This window comes from Phascolarctos cinereus, unplaced genomic scaffold (genome assembly GCF_003287225.1).
Source record: "Phascolarctos cinereus isolate Bilbo 61053 unplaced genomic scaffold, phaCin_HiC Scaffold_1;HRSCAF=81, whole genome shotgun sequence".
Classification (NCBI taxonomy): Eukaryota; Metazoa; Chordata; class Mammalia; order Diprotodontia; family Phascolarctidae; genus Phascolarctos; species Phascolarctos cinereus.
The window spans coordinates 287,275,029-287,296,042 of NW_027555514.1; the positions used below are offsets into that span (position 1 = coordinate 287,275,029).

At 49.6% G+C, this 21,014-nt stretch overlaps 1 protein-coding gene across 4 annotated transcripts in view; it reads left to right on the plus strand.

Annotated features, from left to right (window-relative positions):
- Positions 1 to 21,014, plus strand: part of PARVB (parvin beta) — a 103,308-nt gene that overhangs the window by 37,361 nt on the left and 44,933 nt on the right. The window contains exons 1-2 of one of the 4 annotated variants that reach the window (XM_020982830.2): positions 6,978 to 7,176; positions 20,387 to 20,476. In XM_020982830.2, coding sequence (XP_020838489.1) covers positions 20,431 to 20,476 — 46 coding nt within the window. In that variant the 5' untranslated portion in view covers positions 6,978 to 7,176; positions 20,387 to 20,430. Of the gene's footprint in view, positions 1 to 6,977; positions 7,177 to 7,384; positions 7,489 to 15,752; positions 15,837 to 20,386; positions 20,477 to 21,014 lie in introns of those variants that run through there. The other 3 variants (XM_020982828.2, XM_020982829.2, XM_020982827.2) reach the window with 3 other exon arrangements.

Below are 21,014 nucleotides of genomic sequence, written 5' to 3' on the forward strand. Positions count from 1 at the left end.
CATTTTCATTAAATTTATTATTAATATTGAAATAACAGTTATATCATCATTAATAATAAAATAGATTATTAAAATAATAAAATTATTTTTTATTAGGCTCCTACTATGTGCCAGCTTCTGTGCCTCACCAGTCTTCACATTAATCTTAGGAGGCAAGTGCTGTTATTATCCCCCATTTTACAGTAAAGGAAACTGAGGCAGACCAGGGTTAAATGACTTGCCTACCACTGCCCGTAGTAGTGAGTGTTTGGGGCTGGATTTGAATTTGAGTCTTCCTGACTTCAGGGCCAGTACTTTGTATACTAGAGAAATCAAATGTGATTCAATGGAAAGAGCTCCAGCTCTGGAGTCAGAGAAGCTGGGTTCAAATCCTGACTTTGTCGGTCACTAGACCGTGACTCCGGCTAAGCCACGTCATACCTCTGAGCCTGTTTGTTCCTTGTAAAAGAAAGGGATTGGAGCCTCAATGGCCTTTGAGGGCCCTTTCTTGGTCTAGACCCTTTTTGTGGGTCACAGAGCCTTTGGGCAGCCCCGCGAAGCCCACGGACCCCTCTTCTGACTGATGTTTTTAAATAATCAGAGGAAACCTTCTATCTCATTGAGAGGTTAGTAAAAGCAAAGATGTGTTCTTTTTTCCCATCCAAATTGACAGAACCCCTGAAATCTCTCCTGGGAACCCTCAGGGGTCTCTAGACCCCAGGTGAGAAACCCCTGTTCTTAACGTAAGATCCCCCTGGGAAATCTGCCAGTGTTACATTTGGTCACTTCTCCACTGTGGTATATCAGACCATACTGGACATCCCAGCTTCCAGTTTCTGTGTCTCGGTTCCCTGTTAGAGTAGCCCAGGCTGAGGATGTTACACACAGTTGGTGATTACTAAATTACCAAATCGATGGAGGTTTGGTGTGTTGGGAAGAGCCCGGTTTCTAACCCTGACTGCTGACTCTTAGTATGTGTATGACTCAGTTTCTTCCACTGTTAAAAGAGGGGTTAGGGTCCAGAGCCTCTGAGGCATCTTCTAGCTCTAGGCTTAAGATCTTCTCGGATAGCCCCTTGTGCCAAGTGTGCTAAACTTAGTGAAGGTCAAGGTTAGCACCAAAGCTCCTGGCATGGGAAATGAGGGACTATATCCCTTTTAGAGAAGTAAGAAAGGCCTTGGCCACTTCCTCAGAGTATGCAGACCTGTGCTTCTGGGGGTTTAATTTCAAAAAAGATCAAATGCGTTTGGCTCTCCCAGTCAGTGAGGAATTTGGGGATCCCTACACAGCTTGTTGAACCAGACAGAGAAGGTAGAAGAAAAGGGAGGTATTCAGGCACGCAGGAGAGCCCCTACTGAGAAGAGGATGGAGGTTCTCCAAGCCACAGGTCCAGGAAAGGCTCAGGGCCTGGACTGGAAGTTGGCAGAAGCCAATGATGGAGCCCCACCTCTCCCCCACGGACCTGCCCACCCCTCTGCTTTCCTGCTTTTCAGTCCCTCCTCGTCTGAAAAACAAGTGGAAAATGCTGCCAAGGGGGTGGTAAGGAATCTTAAAATCACTTTAGGAAAGGGAGTTACTGTTGGAATAGCCAGTTCCTTAGACTTTCTATTGAGTGTCTGCTACGGGCACCACGAAGGAGAAACAAAAGGGGGGGAGGCCTCGGAGGGAACGGTCGCTGGCTCGTGGCTCGCCCTGATCCCCTCCCATCCTCCACACTCTCCTACACAAGGTCTTCCCTGATTTCCCCAGCCATCAGTGGACCCCCCTCCCACTCCCGAATACTTTGTATGTATCATGTGTATGTCTCCCTAATAGAATGTAGGTGCATTGAGATCAAGGCTAGTTTCACTTCTCTCTTTATGTCCTCAGGGCCTAGAACAGGGCCTGCATTTGTTACATGGGAAGGGAGGGACAAGAACAAGCATTTATATAGCACCTACTGTGTGCCGGGAACTTTTTACAAATATCATCTCATTTAAACCTCACACCAACTCTTTGGGGCGGGTGCTGTTATGATCCCCATTTTACAGTTGAGGGAACTGAAACAGACAGAGGTTGAATGACTTTCCCAGGATCACATATGTAGTAAGTGGCTGAGGCTGGGTTTGAACTCAGGTCTTCCTGATTCCAAGCCAGGAGCTCTATGCAGTATAGTGCCACCTAGCTGCCACAGATCAAGGGGGATGGACATTTTATTTTGTCAAAAGCTTTTTCTGCATCTATTGAGATGATCATGTGGTTTCTGTTAGTTTTGTTGTTGATATGATCAATTATGCTGATAGTTTTCCTAATATTGAACCAGCCCTGGATTCCTGGTATAAATCCTACCTGATCCTAGTGTGTTATTATTATTTTTTTTTTAGGCAGTTGGGGATAAGTGACTTGCCCAGGGTCACACAGCTAGTACGTGTCAAGTGTTTGGTGTGAGGCTGGATTTGAACTCAGGTCCTCCTGACTTCAGGACTGGTGCTCTATCCACTGTGCCACCTAGCTGCCCATCGTAGTATATTATTCTTGTAATCTATTTGCTAATATTGGGTATGAACATTTTATTTTTATTTTTTTTAATATAAATTTATTTATTTTTGGTTTTCAATATTCACTTCCACAAGTTTTTTTGAGTTCCAAATTTCTCACCCCTCCCCCCACCCCAAGATGGCATGCATAATACCCCTTCCCCTGGTCTGCCTTCTCTTCTATCTCTCTCCCCCTCCTTCTCTTATCCCCTTCCCCTTCTATTTTCCTGTAGAGCAGGATAGACTTCTGTACCCCATTTCCTGTATTTGTTATTTTCCAGTTGCATGTGAAAACATTTTTTTTAAAACATGTGTTTTAAAACTTTGAGTTCCAAATTTTCTCCCTTCCTCCCTCCCCACCTACCCTCATTGAAAAGGCAAGCAACTCAATATAGGTTGTACATGTGCAGTTATGCAAAACACTTCCTTAGTAGACATGTTGTGAAAAACTAGCTCTATTTCCCTTAATCTATCCTGCCCTCCCATTTATTCTATTCTTTCTTTTGACCCTATCTGTCCTCAGAAGTATTTGCTTCTGATTACCCTCTTTCCCAAGCTGCTCCCCTCTCTATCACCCCCCTGCTCTCTTGTCCCCTTCTCCCCTATTTTCCTGTAGGGTAAGACAGATTTCCATACCCAATTGAATGTGTATGTTATTCTCTCCTTAAGCCAAATCCTATAGAATAAGATTCCCTCATTCCCTCTCACCTTCCCCTGTTTCCCCTCCACTGTGAGAGACTTTTCTTTTCTGTTTTTTTTTGTGAGATAATTTACCCCATTCTACCTCTCCCTTTCTTCTTCCGAGTATCATCCTCTCTCATCCCTTAATTTTATTCTCCAGATATGACCCCTTAATCTTCAACTTACCCTGTGCCCTCTATCTATCTATCTATCTATCTATCTATCTATCTATCTATCTATCCACATACATAAATTTTTTTTTCCTTCAACTACCCTAATACTGACAAAGTTCTCATGAGTTAAATATCATCTTTCCATGCAGGAATGTAAACAGTTCAATCTTAATAAGTCTCTTATGATTTCTCTTTCCTGTTTACCTCTTCATGTTCCACTGAGTCTGTATTTGAAAGTCAAATTTTCTTTAGCTCTGGTCTTTTCATCAGGAATGCTTGAAAGTCCTCTATTTCACTGAATGACCATTTTTTCCCTGAAGGATTATACTCAGTTTTGCTGGGTAGGTGATTCTTGGTTGTAATCCTATCTCCTTTGCCCTCCGGAATATTATATTCCATGCCCTGCGGTCCTTTAATGTAGAAGCTGCTAAATCTTGTGTTATCCTGATTGTGTTTCCACAGTACTTGAATTGTTTCCTTCTGGCAGCTTGTAATATTTTCTCCTTGACCTGGGAACTCTGGAATTTGGCTACAATATTCCTAGGAGTTTTCCTTTGGGGATCTCTTTCAGGAGGAGATCTGTGGATTCTTTCAATTTCTATTTTGCCCTCTGGTTCTAAAATATCAGGGCAGTTTTCCTTGATAATTTCTTGAAAGATGATGTCTAGGCTCTTTTTTTGATCATGGCTTTCAGATAGTCCAATAATTTTTAAATTCTCTCTCCTGGATCTATTTTCCAGGTCAGTTGTTTTTCCAATGAGATATTTCACATTGTTTTCTAATTTTTCATTCTTTTGGATTTGTTTTACAGTGTTGTGATTTCTCATAAAGTCACTATCTTCCAATTGCTCTATTCTAATTTTTAAGGAAGTATTTTCTTCAGTAAGCTTTTGGACTTCCTTTTCCATTTGGCCAATTTTACTTTTTAGGGCATTTTTCTCCTCATTGGGTATGAACATTTTAGCTACCTTATTTGCATGATTTAAAATTACCAGAGTGGTTGTCCTAACACACAGTTCTACCAGTAATGTACTAACGTGCCTGTCTTTCCACAGTCCCACCAACACTGATTTTTGACATCTTTGCCAGTTTAAGGTACAAGGTCAATGTGAGGTGAAACTTCAGGGTTGTTTCGATTTCCTTTTCTCTGATTATTTGTGATTTGGAGCCCTTTTCCATATGTTCGCAATTCTTCTTTTGAGAATTATTTGCTCCTATGCTTAGCCTGCCACAGACTCTGCTGATCTCCAATCTTGCATCTCCAGCTGCCTTTGAGACTTTTCAAACTGGATGTCCAGTAGACATCTTCAGCTCAGTGCGTCTAGAACGGAACTCAATAGCTTTACCTCTAACTCCCCCTCTCCTATTGTTGTTGAGGGTGCCCTCATCTTCCCAGTCCCCTAGGTTCCCAACGTAGGTACCCCATCTTGGACTTCTCATTCTCTCACCCTTCACATCAAAGCCATTCCCAAGTCCTGCTGCTTCTTTCTGCTTTCCAGACTGTGTCCCCATCCTCTTCTCTGCCCTGGTCACCTCGTGCCTGGACTGTTACAGTAGCTGCTGAGAGGTCTTCCTACCCCACACCCCTCCTTCCAGCACATGCTCCATTCAGTGATTTTTCCCAAAGCCCTGTTCTGACCAGGCACCTCCTTTCTCAGTAAACACCAGAGGCTCCCTGTGGCCTCCAGGATCAAATACATGATGCTCTGTTTGGCATTCAAAGCCCTTCAGAACCTGGCTCCCTCCCACCTTTCTGGTCTTCTCACACCTTACGCCCTACCAGGTACTCTTCCATGCCAGGAGCCTGGCCTCCAGACTGTTCCACAAACAAGCTCCTCCATCCCTCAGCTCTGGGCATTCCCTTTGTCCCCCCAGGTCTGGAATGTTCCCCCTTCCCTGTTCTTCCTGTCTTGGCTTCCTCTGAGTCTCAGCTCAAATCCCCTTCTGTAGGAATCCTTCCCAGCCCCTCTTAACTCCAGTATCTTCCCTCTGGTCAGTGTCTCCTCTGTCCTGTAGATGGTTTGCTTTGAACGTAACTGTTTGCATGTTGTCTCTCCCATTAGACTGTAAGCTCCTTGAGGGCAGGGACCATCCTCGGCCTCTTTTGGTATCTCCAGAGCTTAGTACGATGCCTGGCACACTGTAGAGGCTCAGTAAATGTTTATTGATCGATTGGTCTCTTTGGGAAGGGGGACACAGGACAGTTCGGGCAGATCTTTGTAGCCCCCAATCCTTTCTGTCACTTCATGGCTAGAAGAGGGTGAGGCCAGAGAGGGGACTTGGGTGTGTTTGTGCCAGCCATGGCCAGATCGTGCTGCGCCTCCCTCCTGGTCACTTGGCCATCCCACCTTGACTTCCCTGCCCCTCCCCCCAAGGAGGAGTCCCATAATCTGGATAAGCCATAGTCTGTGGGAAGCATTGAAAAGAGCATTGGGTCACGGGGGACCCGGAGGCCACCTCGCTTCCCCTCCCCCAGCTTTGGTGATCCTCCGTAACCTTTAGGGTAGCTGGGTGGGGAAGGAAGGCCTCCATTCAAATCCTAAGTCAGACGTTAGCTGGTTGTGTGACCTTGGGCAAGGCATTTTACCTTTGCCTGCCTCGGTTTCCTCATTTGTTAAAGGGGATAATAAACACCCACCTCATGGGGTTATGGTTGGGATAAAGTGAGGCCGTATTTACAAAACACTTTGCTAACCTCTGTCCTGAGAGAAGGTGGCATTCCTCCCCTCTCTGAGGAACAGTCATGTTCACCTGCTGCCTGCCTTGGTTGCTTCTTCTGTGGACAGTCCCTTCCCCTCTCTGAACCTCAGACTCCTCATCTCTGAAATGAGGGGTTGGACAGGATGGCTGCTGTGGTCTCTCAGCTCGAGATTCCTGGCAGGGCCTTAGTTTCCCTATTTGTTTAAGATGAAGGCATCAGATAAAGTGATTTTTCAGATTCCTTCCATTTTTACATCTTATGAATAGGCCTTCAGAAGTCATACTCGGATGTTGCTGGGTAAATTAATTCACTCAGTTTTGGAACTGGTCTCCTGGGCTTGAGTGGTTCTAAGTGGTGAGTGAGTGAATGTGGACTTTCTCTAGGCATCCCCAGACATGGCCAAGCTTCCCTCTACCCAAGCCATCTGGCCTTCTGCTCTGCCACCAGGCCACCATAGGCCCCTCTTCCTCTCCCTATGACTCTGGGCCGGAAGTCAAATTGGCCCTCCCATTGCTTTCAGAAAAAATACACCAATCAAGCAGTCAGTTGCCCTCCCTGTGACTTCTGGCCATCTCTCCTTCTCTTACCCCTGTCTCCTCCTTCTCTTCCTCTCTCCCTTTATTCTTCCCTTCTTCCCTCTGTTCATTCACCTTATCGATCGAATGAAGCTCACAGACCCTCTTTCTGGGAGCGCTGCCTGTCTGTAAAGCTGCCAACCAGGACCGTGAAGTAGCTATCTTTAAACCTCCTCAGTCTCTCCACTTTCCTTTAGGTTTCCTCTTTTTGAGTGTTTGATTTCTGAAGTCATGGAAACAGAGTGGGGCAGAATTTTGGAACTTCTGAAAATGAGGAAGTCCTGTACATAGCAGCTGTAGGAGGGGATTATTATTATTTCACGTCGGGCACAGAGTGCCCCATTTATTCGGCTTCCTATGGACCCTTGCTCTTTTCTACCTGGAGCTTTAGAGCTTTAGAACATGCCACATGGTGGGTGAGGGTTTCCTCCAGGCCCCCAGAGCCACGTTGGCTTTGCCCAGGGCCCCAGGTTTCTGAAGATATGCCAAAGGAGTGGATCCACCCTTCCTTTCTCATTTCCTTCTGTGTTATGGGCTTCCTTCTTTTAGAGGTGAGCAGGGAGAGGAGGATGTGTGTGGCCTGTGGGGTAGTTGCTGGTAGCCAAGATAAGGGTGCCATTTTGTATCGTGAAACAACAGCCTTGGCCTCCCTTTGAGGGGGTCAGGTTTTTTTGTGGCCTTCCTTCCTTAAGGATTCCCAAAAAAGCTGTCTTGAAAATTGCAAGTCATAGTGGAGGGGGAGGCTCTGCTTCTTGCCCCTCTGGGCTTCACTGTGGGTCCAGGTCTGACACAGCCTCCTCTCCTGTTGTCTGCTGAGCCCTGGGCCACCAGGGGCCTGTGACCGTTAGCCTCCCTCATCACCAGTGAGTTCTTTTGTTCATCCTTCTGTTTGCCTTTCAGAGTCTGCTTGGAGCTGAGACCCTGCAGGGTCCTCCCTAGGCATGTGTTCTGCTTCCTTACAGTATCGGGGGGATCTGCAGGCTCAGGCTGGCTTCCTTGAGTCCCAGACCTGGAGGGACCTCTGAGGCCATCTCTATCATTCCTTCCATTTCATGGATAGGGAAACTGAGGCACAGAACACTGACGTGACCTTGGCTTCTCGGTCTGGAGGGGGAAAGGACCTCTGAGGACACTGAGTCTGGCAGCCTCATTTTTCAGACAGGGAAATCAAGGCCCAGAGAGAGCAGCGACTTGCCTGAGGCTACCCAGACATAGAGCTGGACTCTAACCTTGGCCTTCTGACAAACAATCCTGACCCAGTTTGTTGCTGCCCCAGGACAGGGGCTCTCGGGTCCCTGGACACGGTCATTAGAACCATGGGGACAAGGACAGCCCTCCTTGAGAACAAAGGTGCATTCGATCCTAGATGGTGTAGTTACTTCGTTTTACAGAAGAGGAAACTGAAGCCCAGAGAGGCCAAAGACGGCCAAAGAATTTCTCCAGAGTCACATCCTACTTGTGTTAGGATGAATAGCATGGGCAGGGCTCTTGAGTGTATGAATGAATGAGGAAGCATTCCCTAAACTCTTACTGTGTACGGAGCACTGTACTAATGCTGGGGGTGCAGAGAGAAGATTGTTCCTGCTCTGAAGGGGAGAAACTCTGTAATGTGCCTTGCAGACCTTTGTCCCGAGAGAGCATGACAGTCATTCCCTGTCTCTTAAAAGAGCCCTGGTTCTGAAGTTAGAGGCCCTGGGTTCAAATGTCACTTCTGACTCTTAGAACATGGGTGACCTTGAGTAAGTCCCTTAACCCTTCCTTCTGTGCCTCAGTTTCTCCCTCTGTTAAACAAGGGGCTTGGACTAGCTGACCCCTGGGGCCCCTCTCAGATCTACCATCTATAGTCCTGGGGCCTTGTTGACTGGCTGACTGACTGATGGATGGACAGACTTGCAGTTTTAGTCATGGGGAATTTTTGTGTGGGAAGGAGTGGACTTGAGGGCCAGGAAACTCCCAAAAAACCAACACAAATAAAAAAATGAACCATTAGGCCAGAGTGTGATTGAGCCATGCCTGACGTCTGTTCTTTCCAGGACGGCTTAGGGCTTTCCTGTCCTCCCCGGACCCCATCCAAAAGGAAACTACTTATTCCCTGGGAGCCAAGGCAATAACTGTCAGTCATGTGGGAGTTGGGAAAGCATCCCAGGGGCCCAGATCGAAAGCCGCGCCTGCCAAAACTCAGCGAGATGGCAGAGAATCTTCCTAGGCTCGGTTTTGTTTGGAGAGAAAAATAAGTTAGGGGATTTATTAATTGCCTACTGTATACAGTGTATACAGTATGCCAGGGGAGGTAGAAGAAGAGTTTAAATAGTACAGAGGCCCTGTCCTTAGGGAGCTCAAAGGCCAGGAGCTACAAAGAGGAAGTACAACCACCACAAACATTTATTAAGCACCTGCTGTATGCAGAACTCTGTTCTGGGTGCTAGGGGGCAATGAAGAATTAGTCCCTCTACTCATGGAGGACAGTTTAGTAGGAGAATGAAACAATCATATGGAACCATTAACAGGCATTTCTTAGGAACCTACTATGAGCCAGCCACGGCCCTAAATACTGAGTACAAAGAAAGGCAAAACCAGCCTCTGCTCTCAAAGAAGGTTTGGGGAGGAAAAACAGAACTGGTACTGGCATATGAGACAAAAAAAACCCCAAATCCAAAAATGTAGACCTGGAAGGGCCTCAGAGGCCATCTACCCCAGCCCTGCATTTTACAGAGGGGGAAACTGAGGCCCAGAGAGTGACTTGCCTAAGGTCACCTAGATAGGATCCTAGGTCTAGGTAGCCCAGCCCCCTCATTTTACAGAGGGGGAAACTGAGGCCCAGAGAGTGACTTGCCTAAGGTCACCTAGATAGGATTCCAGGTCTAGGTGGCCCAGCCCCCTCATTTTACAGAGGGGGAAACTGAGGCCCAGAGAGTGACTTGCCTAAGGTCACCTAGATAGGATCCTAGGTCTAGGTAGCCCAGCCCCCTCATTTTACAGAGGGGGAAACTGAGGCCCAGAGAGTGACTTGCCTAAGGTCACCTAGATAGGATTCCAGGTCTAGGTAGCCCAGCCCCCTCATTTTACAGAGGGGTAAACTGAGGCCCAGGGAGTTTAAGTGAATTTCCCAAGATCATACAGATAGTGTCAGAGGCAGGATTTGAACTCAGACCTTTTGACCAAGTTATCAGGAATGAAGTGACAGGAGATGGAGCTACTGTACCAAAAAGGGATATTTTTCCCCCTCTGAAAATGTACAGAAGCAAAGTAGAGAATTAAATATGAAAAAGCAAACAATGTCATGATCACTTGGAAGTGAAGCCTGGTCAGGATAATTCCCACTGAGCTGCTTTCACCAGACACACGATCCTTCTGCCCTCCTGGGCTTCCTGGGCCCAGGCCAGGCTCGGCTTAGAGGGCCGGCCTCAGAGCAGGCCCCTTCCCTTCCCTTCCCATCCTTTCTGTCCCCAAATCTTCCATCCCCTTCAGCACAGGGGAGGCAGGCCAGAGGGGAGCAGGGCGAGGAAAGGGTGATGGGCGCTGCCCTGGCTGCCGATGGCACGCAGGCCCTCGGGGATTTCAGCTGGAAAGCTCCCTGGTGTTACCAGGGTAACGGAGGTGGGAGGCCCCGGGGCCAGACCCCTGGGAGAGCTGCTGCAGGGTAGCCTCCAGAGCGAGGCCATGGCTCCATTGAGTGGGCAGAGCCAGAGGACCAAGCGGGCCCCTCACATCCTTCTGATGAGAGGAAGCCAGAGGGGAGGGGCAGCTGGGAGAGCTCCCCTTACCGCTGGTCCCCAGCACGAGGAAGTGCTTGGGGTCATAGTTTGATCTACAAGCGAGCGCCTAGTCCATTTTACAAAGAAGAAAACAGGCTCACAGAGAAGCGACAGGATCCTGTGATTGTAGACTTAGCCTACAAGTCCATTTCACAGAGGAGTAAACTGAGGCCCATAAAGAAGTGACTTGGGATCCTAAAGTCTACCTGAATGCCATAGATTTTTTTCCCTCGTATTTACAGATGAGGAGACTGAGGATCTGCCGGGGGCAGGCCTTTATCTTAGTTCTCTTTCCACATTCAGTTTCTTAGGACCATAAGAGCACAGCTGCAGAGCTGTAAGGGAACTCATTGGCTAACCAACCCAACCCCCCCTTTTAAAGTTGAAGAAACTGTAAAGGTTGAGTGACTTGTCCAAAGTCACACAGGTAGGCGCATCAAAGGCAGGATTTCTGCCTCCTCCTCCTGATCCCCTGGCCCCCCTCCCCTCCCTTGGTCCTTGTGCTCCAGGCTGGTAGGAATTGTGATTATTCTTGATAGCTCAGATAGCCACCCTACCCCAGTAGAAAGTGGAAATGTCATCTGGGGCTTTGGAATGATTTTTAGATCAGAGCAGACATGTTTTGGAATCAACAGATAGATAATAAATATTTGGCCAGGAGGTCCCCTCTGTCCCTGTGGGGGATGCCCATATAGCCCTGCTCGGGCAAGATCCCTGGGACTTCCCTTGGCAGAGAACAGCCTCCAGGGGGCGCTGTGGTCCTGGCCTCGTTCATCCCCAGGTCTTGAGATGATCTCACCCGACCCCGTGTTTCAGCTGCAGCAGGCTCCCCTCCAGTCAATTCTGTTGTTAACATTGAAGGTTTCATCTTTTGATTTTCTCCTCTGCCGGAGAAACATGGCACTTCTGTAGATGCCGGTAGACAGCATCAAATTGGTCCTGTCTCCCTCGAGCAGGAACGCGGCCCCCTCGGCTTTGGGGAGGATTTTTTTCTGCTTTGTCTGTATGAACGCTGGTCCCGAATGTTCTCTGCCTTTTGGTGCCTTCATTAAAATGCGTCTTCCGCTTGAAATGAGCAGCTGGTTCTGTTATTGCAGGGCCGCGAGGGTCCTCATCGCAGCTTATTTCGGCTCTGTGGCCCTGCTTGTGTGGGATATAACACTGTCTCCTGAGCAGAGTTGTCTCTGCTTTTAATTATTAGGAGTATTGGTGCACCCTCTCCCCTGAAGCTTCTTTATTAAACTGCTTTTTAGTTGTGTGTCCTTCTATCTGGGCCTCAGTTTCCCCATCTGTAAAATAAGAGGGTTGGACCTAGAGATGACCTCTGTGGTATTACCATTTGCAGAATGAAGTGATGGCTCTGTGTCACCTCGAAGGGCCCTCTCAACTTGTAATTGATGGTTTTCCAAGTCAGATGAGGCTGGTGATTTATCTTTGTGATCTTCGCCACATCACTTACATTCCTTGGGCCTCAGTTTCCCCTCTGTAAAGAAAAAGCTAGGTAGTGCAGTGGATAGAGTGCTGAGCCCGGGGTCAAGAGGACCTGAGTTCAAATCCACCCTCAGACACTTACTAGCTGTGTGATCCTGGGCAAGTCATTTCACTTGGTTTGCCTCAGTTTCCTCATCTGTAAAATGAGCTGGAGTATCTCTGCCAAGAAGAGCCTAGATGGGGTTATGGAGAGTTGGCCGTGACTGAAATGACTCGACAACAACCAAAAAAATCAGTCTCTTGGGCTGGACCCCATTAAAGATCTCTTCCAGTTCTAGAGTTAATATCCTTGGTCAGAATCGCTGCATGGCAAATCGCTGAGCCTTCGTTTCCTCACCTGCAGATGGAGGGGGTTGAGCCAGCTGCCCCCAAGGGCTTCTGCCGCCATGTTGTTTTGGTGGTTGCCTGAGATTCAGATGACCTGGCAGCCCCGGGAGGCGCGGTGCTGATTCTCATGTCGTTTCTCCTAAAGTTGCTTTTGCGGAGACAGTAGTTAGCACCAGGTGAGGTGTGCTGCCTTCCTAGCAGGTTAAACATAATTGCCAATTTGTTATGATAGAGGCAGGTGTGATGTGGTGGTTAATGGCTACTCAGAAGGATGGCAGCAGCTGCTTGTCCAAAGGTCCCGGATGGAACTGTTGGGTCAGGAAGAACAGCCTAAGTGAAATCACCTTCATTTCTCTGTCCTCTCTGGGGGCGAGGAGCCTTGGGGGGCTTCTCACTGACAGGTAAATGGACTCTGTGTGTGTGTGTGTGTGTGTGTGTAAATAACCAAGACTTTGATCCGAGGCGATGGCAGAGGCCGGGAGGCAAGAGATGATCACCCAGGGCCTCTCTGAGGGGACATCCTGGGCTGTTGGCCCTAGTGACACCCCTTGGCATTTTGGGGGCCCGGGAGCCATGGCTCTTGAGAGATGCTTGCAAACCTGAGCAGGATGTGTGCCAGGCAGTGGGGGAGCACCTTGTAGTGGTGTTTAACTTGGACTCACAGGAGCCGAGTTCAAATCTCAGCCTTTGATTTTGGTCAGGTCACTTATCAGTCAGTAGTTAACGAGTGTTCGTTAAGGGTTTGTCCTGGACCAGGCGCTGAGCTAGGAGCTGGGGGTGCAGAGAGAGGGAACAGAACAATCTCAACCCACAGGGAGCTGATATTCTAATGAGGAAGACAACAAATACTTCTGAGTCGATACAGAGTGAATACAAGGTGAGTAAGTATAAAGATAAATTAGATAATGAAATAGAAGGTATCTTGGCAGGGAAGACACAAGCAATTTGGTAGGGAAAGGCATCAAGCAGAAGATGGGGCTTGAGCTAGTCTTGAATGAAGAAAGAGATTCTCTCAGGCAGAAGTGAGGAGAGAGGGCATCCAGGTATGAGGGATGGCCAGTACAAAGGTGTGGAGGCAGGAGATGAGGAGCGGTATGTGAGCACAGGAGAAGAGGTCAGTTTGGCTGGATCTCAGAGTGCAGGTGGGGAATAACATTTAGTGAGGGTCAAAAGATGGTTTGGGATCAGGTTATATAGGGCTTTCAGAGCTAAGCAGAGGCATTTATATTTTATCCTGGAGGCAATAGAGAGTCACCAAAATGATTTAGTAGGGTAGTACCATTGTCAGGGCTTGGGTTAATGGGAATCACTTTGGCAAAAGTGGGTAAGATGGCTCAGAGGATGGTATGATGTGAGGCCGGGAGATGTGGGAGGAGGCTGTTGTGATAAAAATAGGGAGAAGGAATGAGGGCCTGGCCTATAGGAGATGCTTGAGTGGTGGCGAATCAGGTAGGAGAGGTGTTGTAGAGATGAGAAATGCAAGGGTGGGGTGAGGGTGAGCGCTCTCCTCTCAAAGTCTCCGTGTTACTGGCCTTCTCCCCATCGTCCCACAGGCCTTGAGCTCTGCAGCCCGACCGACAAGGTGCCGGTGTCCTGTCCCCTCCTACGCCTCTTCTCTGGGCTAAAACATCCACAGGTCCTTCGACCTCATGGTCGGGTGCGCTGGGGAGGGCGGCTCCTTCACATTCACAAGGGCCTACAAGTGACCTGAGAATAGACAACCAAGGGATGGTAATTACATTTTCTTCTTCTGCAAGTGCCCCTCATCTGCGATCTCAGCGATCGATCCCTGAGTTCCCTCCTGCCAGCCTGTCTGTGCTGCCCATCCCGGCAGGCCCTTGTCTGTGTCCTTCCCAGGCTCTGCCGCAGGGTCCCCCCAGTGTGCCACAGGCCTTGCCGATCCAGCTGACCCGTGTCCCCTCATGCCTCCTGTCTGTGAACACACGCTGGCCCTCGTCGCCTCTTTCCTCCTAACCGGCACCCCCGCCCCAAATCTCCCCGTTCTCCGGCCCATTAGCTCACACCTCGTTGTCCCTTCCTCTCTTTTCGTCCCGTCACACATTTCACCCGTGGCGACTTTGACTCTCCTTCTCCAGAGAGCCCCTTCACCGTCTGGTGCCGCATTTCCCCCCTGACCCCACGCCTCTCCTCTGGGCCACGTTCTTCTTTCTCCTAGGGCGGTGGCGGTCCCCAGCTCTCTGTTCTACGGCAGCTTGGATATGTTCTTTTTAAAACATTAAATTTTGTTTTGTTTTCGATTCTACGTTCTCTCCCTTCTGCCTCTTGCCTGCACCTCCTCCTTCACTCCCCCACCTTGAGAAATCAGGAAGAACAAAGCCCCTGTGACAGACATCTGTCAAGCGCAACAAATGTCCACATTGGCCGTGTCCAGAAATACACATAGATGTGTGTGTGTGTGTGTGTACATTTACACGCGCGTGCATGCACACACACACACGCACACACGCGTGTCATTCTGTCGCCTGAGTCCAGAGAATATGAGGCCTCATTCTTACTGTTTGCTGGTTACGGAGAAAGCATCTGACTCGGTAGGGCAGAGCCTCCCTCCCAGGCTCTTTGACAGCAGTTCTAGCCAGCAGTGACGTAGCGCTTCAGAGACTGTAAAGACCTTTGGTGATGTTTCATCCTCCCAACTCTTTTATTATCCACATTTTACAACTGAGGAGACTGAGGCTGACAAAAATGTCTTGCCTCTGGTCACACAGTAAGGATCTGAGGCAGAATTTGAACTCGGGTCTTCCTAAGCCCAGGTCCAGCACTGTATCCACTGTGCCACCTAATGTCTCCCGTCTCTTCATCAGAATCATTCAGGCTTACCAGACCAGAACCAAACCTGATCATTGCGTCCCCAGCCCTGCCTCTCCTCCCCCGATGATAAACATCAGGAAAGGCACAAAAGGGGGAGGAAGGGTCCACTGGTGACCAGCAGTAAGGGCCTGGAGTTTCTTGGCAGAAGGGTGGATGAGGCTGTCCTTGCCATTTCTTCACCAGGCCCCAGGAGCTGGTCGAACTTGGGGAGCTCTGCTGTATAATTGGCCTTGTGACCTTGACCAGACACTTAGCCCTCTGAGCTGTGGTTTTCTTTCCTCCTCACACCATTTACCTGTGGGAGCATCGTGACGACGGTGCTTTGTAATCCTTAAAATGTTATAGAAAAAGGGGAGCTATTATGTCGAGCTTTCTTCTGCCTCTGAGAACAAATTGCTCACTTTTTAGAGATTTATTTACCATCCCATTTAGGCTAGTGGAGGACACACTTTGGACACGCTGACCTAGTTGGCTCATGGTCTAAAACAGTGAACAGATGGCTGTCCACAGTTGCCTTTGACCTCCCTGGGCCAGCAGAGGGCCAGCCTTGGAAGGGCTTGTGATGGGGCCTGGCCTTGGGGTGGTACAAGCACCGAAGCTCTCCTTCTGTGCTCCCTCCCACGCACTCATTTTTTCCTGTGTTTTTAACATTTGTCTATTTACTGCAGGGACAAAGGGAAAAAACCAGCCGTCTGGGTGTGCAGCAGTGATCAGTTAGCTCTCTGCCCGACACCAGTTTCTGTTCTCGGGCTTCCTCCGATTTAAGGGGACGAAGCTGCTGGTGTTCACCAGTCCCACCTTCCCTCGGGGTAAGGCCTCAGACTGACCGGAGCCAATGGTTGGGTGCCTGCACCGGGCAGGGGCTGGTCCTTTCTGGCGATGTCGGGGGCTGATTGCCCCCCCAGCTCCCATCCTGTGGCCTCTCTCCACACGTGGCTGCATCTGGAGCCGTCCTGGAGATGTGCCTTCTCCACTTGTCTCCTTCTGGGCCGGGGAGCCCCTGAAGCCTGGGGCTCCCTGCAGGAACGTGTGTTGCCCCAACCAATCTCACTCTGTAGTGTTCTTGGCATGTGTGTGAACACACCCGTTCCAAGTGGCCTGGCATCCCTGCTGGGTCTGTTTTTTCTCAGGCATCAGCAGTCACGGAGAGCCAGCCATCATCAAGGAGAGGGTGGATGTGACCTCTGGAAGGGAAAGTCTTGGCAGGAGGTGTCGGAGGTGACAGAAGTTGCCTGCACGCATGTCAAGGCTGGAGCCCCAAGGAATTTCATCCACCTGGGAAGAGAATGCAGTCAGTCGTGCTAGATGATGAAATGGCCCCTCCCCTCAGGGAGGTTATGTTCTAGACCCCATCTGAAGGGAGGTTTCAGCTTAAGAGAACCTTCTAATGATTAAAATTCTCTGAAAGTAGAAAGGGGCTGCTTTGTGGGGTGGGGAGTTCCCAGGCACATTGGTGGTAGCTAGGTGGTGAAGTGGATAGAGCTCTGAAGCTGGGGTCAGGAAGACCCAGGTTCAAATCTTGCTTCAGACACTAGTTGTATGACCCTGGGTGATTCACTTCAACTCTCTCTGCCTCAGTTTCCTCATCTGTAAAATGGGGATAATAATAGCATCTCCCTCCCAGGGTTGTTATGAGGGTCTTGTGAGATATTTTAAAGAACTTTGTTAGCCTTAAGAAAGTGTAGACTCTGGCTGTGGGAGAGTGAGGGAAGAGGCCGTGTGACTCAGTGGGGAGGGCCCTGGATTTGGAGTCAGGGCTCGTGGTTGCTGTCCGTGTGACCATAAGCAAGTCACTAGGTTCCTCTGGGTCTTGGTCCCCAACCTGCCCCTTGCCACCCTCACTGAGTTGGACCGCATGGCTTCTCTATCCTCTGCACACAGTCGATTCTTAGGTATTGCATGTTGAATGACTATGTAACAGGATAATTTGCTGAAAGCATGGGAAGGTTTTGCCCCCTGGGTCTGCTAGGTTCCTTTTTGCTAGTTTATCCTTTGAAAAAGCCCTGGCATGGCTAGATATCAGCTCTGAACGTCTGCCTCCCACGTGGATACCTACTGGAGGTCTTCACACCTTTCCGGGGCCAGCTCAGACGCTGCCTCCTCTGTCATACCTTCCCTGATCTCCCCTCCCCCTCAGATTTTCAGTGATGACCAGAGGAGAGGCAGGGATGACGGGGCCAGGCTGTGACCATGTCCAGAGCTCCTCAGTGGCCTGGGAGGTTGGCTGCTTGATTCTTGACCTTGGACTTGGAGGCACATTCAGCTCTGTTTCTCTCCGGTGTCTGTGGCTGGGACGTGGATGGACAGGAGCTTGTGGGATTTGCAAATGCTGTAAATCTGGGGGGATCATTGGCTGATTCTCCAAAGGACAGAATCAGGTCTCAGAAAGACCCACCAGCTGGATTTAACGAGGTGGAATCAGAGGCCATGGGGGCTACGTGAGTGAAGTTTTGCATTGTGGACCAGATTGTCCACTGGTCGTCCGGGGTGGGGGGATGTGGCTAAGTGAAGATACACATGAGAAAGGCCAGGATTGGTCAGGGGAGCACCTAAGGGGTTAGTCCTGAGGCCATGTGGGGTGTCCCAATCTCTATTGTGTGACCAGGCCCAAATCAATTCACTTCCACAATTTTAAAAAAATATTTTAAAAAATGTTTCAAGATGCTACTCATGGCCCAGCACCTGCTCTCAAAGAGCTGACAGTGGCCCGGAGGCTTGTGCAAGGCAAGAACCGCTGTCCGAGGGCCCAGCTTGGAGGGAGGGACATTCAGTGAGGGGCTTCATTAGGGCATCCCTTTTTCTAAATGCACCGCTAAGTTCTCAGTCACCTAGGTCACAGTGGTGGCTCAAAAGGTCTAGGAGTCAGGAACACACGAGGCTCGATTTCCACCTGTGTGCTAAGGCCCACAACTCCCTCGTCTTGTCTCAGAGACTTTGAAGGCTTCTGCCAATGGCAAAATGTTTGACACGGCGGAAGTGGCATTCATAGACGTGGTCATGCTTAATCACACATGACGGTCGTGTTTAATAAGCCGAGGATGGACGTCCCCCTTCCCCAGAACAATGGCTCAAGCCAAGAGAGTTTTCCCCGTGAATCACACAGCCCAAGAATCCTCCTTTGAACTTGTGTAACCCCTGGTGTGGCCCGAGCGTGGTTCTGTGAAAGGTTGCCAGGTTCCTGACGCTGGCGGAACATTAGACGTGACTCCAAGAATGTGGCTTCTTCTTGGCTCTGGACTCTTGGGCTCTGTGGCCAATGGACCAGGGCCTTAAACCAAAATATTCCCGAGATTTGAGTGGAAAGCCACGGGCCTGGTAGGCCATAAACTCTTGGAGAAAAATGTAGGTTCCAGAGAATCGTCCTTTTCCAAAACCAGGCTGATCCTTTGAAGGGAGAACATCTGATTTATAATCGTGGACAAGGCCTGGGCTCTTTGACTGGTCGGTGGCTGTGCACATAAGACGAAACATGACACCATCCTTGTCAGTCATCAATAGCACTTTAAGGTTGGGAAAGCGCTTTCTATATATGCTCTGTCATTGATCCTCTCAACGGCCCTGGGAGGTCGATTCTTGTTTTACAGATGGGGAAACTGAGTCAGGGACAGGAGAGAGCCTCATCTAGTTTTCCTTCCTAGAATTCTACTCTTTTTGGAAAGATAAAATCTCGAGCTGTGCTTGGTATCATCTTTAACGTTCTGTGTTCCAAGAAACTGCTCAGCTCTCTGCCGTGAAATGATCTCAGTCCACCTCTGAGGGCCTTTCTTTGATGGTGGGACCTTATCCAGCTTGTGGGTGTGGATTGCTTTTTCTTCTTTAAAAGCTGCTGTGCTCTACTTCGCATGGGAATTTAAAATGAGGCAATCAATTCAATTTAGTAAGCATATATTAAATACCTCCTGTATACCAGGCACTGCTAGTTCCTGGAGATACAAAGACCAGAGTGAAAGTCCCTGTGGTCAAGGGGCTTATAGTCTACAGTGAGAATACAACATGGGCACAGATGTGTAGATAGAAAGGAATTTTTGAAGGAGGGGGGAAGCCCCAGCATTTGGGGGAATCAGGGAAGACCTTGGGTAGGCATTGGCACTTAAGCTGGGTTTCAAAGGGAGCTTGGGATTTCAACCTATCAAGCATTTTATTAAGTGTCAACTGTGTGTAAGGCATCAAGTTTGAGAGATATAGAGCTAAAACAGATAGCAGTCCTGCCCACAAGGGGCCTACATTCTAGCCTAGGGAGGTGTGGCAGCAGGGATGTGTGTGTCTTTCCCCCTGATCCTTTCTCCTTCTCTGTCTGTCTCTTTGTCTCCACCCCCACCTTTCCTTTTTTCTCTTCCTCTTCTCTGCCCCACCCCTCTCTGTCTTCTCTCTCTCTCCATCTCTCCCTCCTTCTCTCTCTCTCTCTGCCCCCGTCTGTCTCTCTTTGTCTGTCTCTACTCCCGCCTTTCTCCCTTTCTCTCCCCCTCTTCCACTTCTTGCCCAGCCTCTATCTCTCCTTCTCTTTCTCTCTCTCTCTCCCCTGCTTCCCCCATCTCCTCTTCCTCCTCTCCTCCTGCCTCCTCCCTCTCCACCTCCCTTCTCCTCTCCCTCCTTCCCCAAATTCTTTCCCTTTGGCAGCTTTCTCCATGTTTATTTGCCTCCCTGACTCAGCCTCAGGCCTGCCAGCGTCCGTCTGTGGGCCAGCAAGCTGGACCCTGAAGAAAGAACAAGCAGAGGGCCCCTCCCCGCAGTTCACCCAAGATGTGTCTGTTCATTTGTCCTCAGAAGAGCCTTTTGCCTCAGAGAGAGGGTTGAAGAGGGGGCCAGTTGTTTACAGTTCATGATGTCCTTTGTAACCAGTTTTATGTCCATCAATTAGGGGTGGCAATAGGGCTGGGACATGCCTTTCATCAGCATGGAGACCTGCCAGTGAGGAAGCTCCCTCTCTCCCCCTTGCCTCAGTGATGCTCTTAGAGGGATGCCAGGGGCCCTGAGGGCTCAGTGGCTTCCCCAGGGTCCCAGAGGCAGGATTTGAACCCAGGGCTTCCTGGCTCTCAGGCTGGCTCCCCAGCCCCCATGCTACATCCTCCACTCTCTAAATCATTGTTAGCCAATGTTATTTATTTCTGAGTGCCTCACAGCTCATCTTTTTGAAGGCGGGAGCTGTGACTTTGCTGTGGGATCCGATGTGGCCGGCCTCCAGAGGTCCTGCTCCCACTTCCTTCTGCCATGTTGTTGTAGAAATGTCGACTGCCCAGTGACCTTCCCCCTTGGTGTTCCCTCAGGAGTGGTTTCTCCGCTGTGCTTGGGAGCGGGCATGGCCCATGTCCGCCATGTCACCCTTGGGCTCACGGCTCCTTTCTTTGCTCTTTCTTGACAGTGAGTGACCTCCAGGAAGAGGGCAAGAACGCCATCAACTCTCCCATGACGCCTGCCACAGTGGACATCCACCCGGAGGACACCCTCCTTGGTACAGTCTCTGCTTCCATCACCCCTTTGTTGGCCAGGAATGTGTCTGTGCCTGGGGAGGGGGTGAGGTGGGGGCATAGACAGAGACTGGGACCAGAGAAAGCATTGATTTCGGGCTGTGACGGGCCCTGTGCCCAGTGCTGGGCATAGAAATATAAGCAAACAAGGCAGACCTTGCCTGCCCTCCGGGCGCTTCCATTTTAATGGGAGAAGACACAGAGAAAGGGGAGTTGGGAAGCAAAGGGCAGTGGGGTTAGGACACCAGTGGAAATTCGAGAAGGTGAGGAGTGATGAAAGGATTTCTTTAGGGTTCGGAAGCCCTGGGTGCAGATCCTGCCTTGGACACTCACTCCCTGCATGACCATGGGCCTCACTTTCCTCCCAGGGAAGGGGAGGGGGCTGGGACAAGCAGCCCTGGGGCCCGGCCAAGCAGCCCCTGGGGGCCCTTCTAACTCTCAGTCAGTGATCCTGCGGTATCTTGTGCTGCCTGTGATCACACAGCCAGAGCTCGGAACGACCTCGTGGGCCCAGCTGGCTCA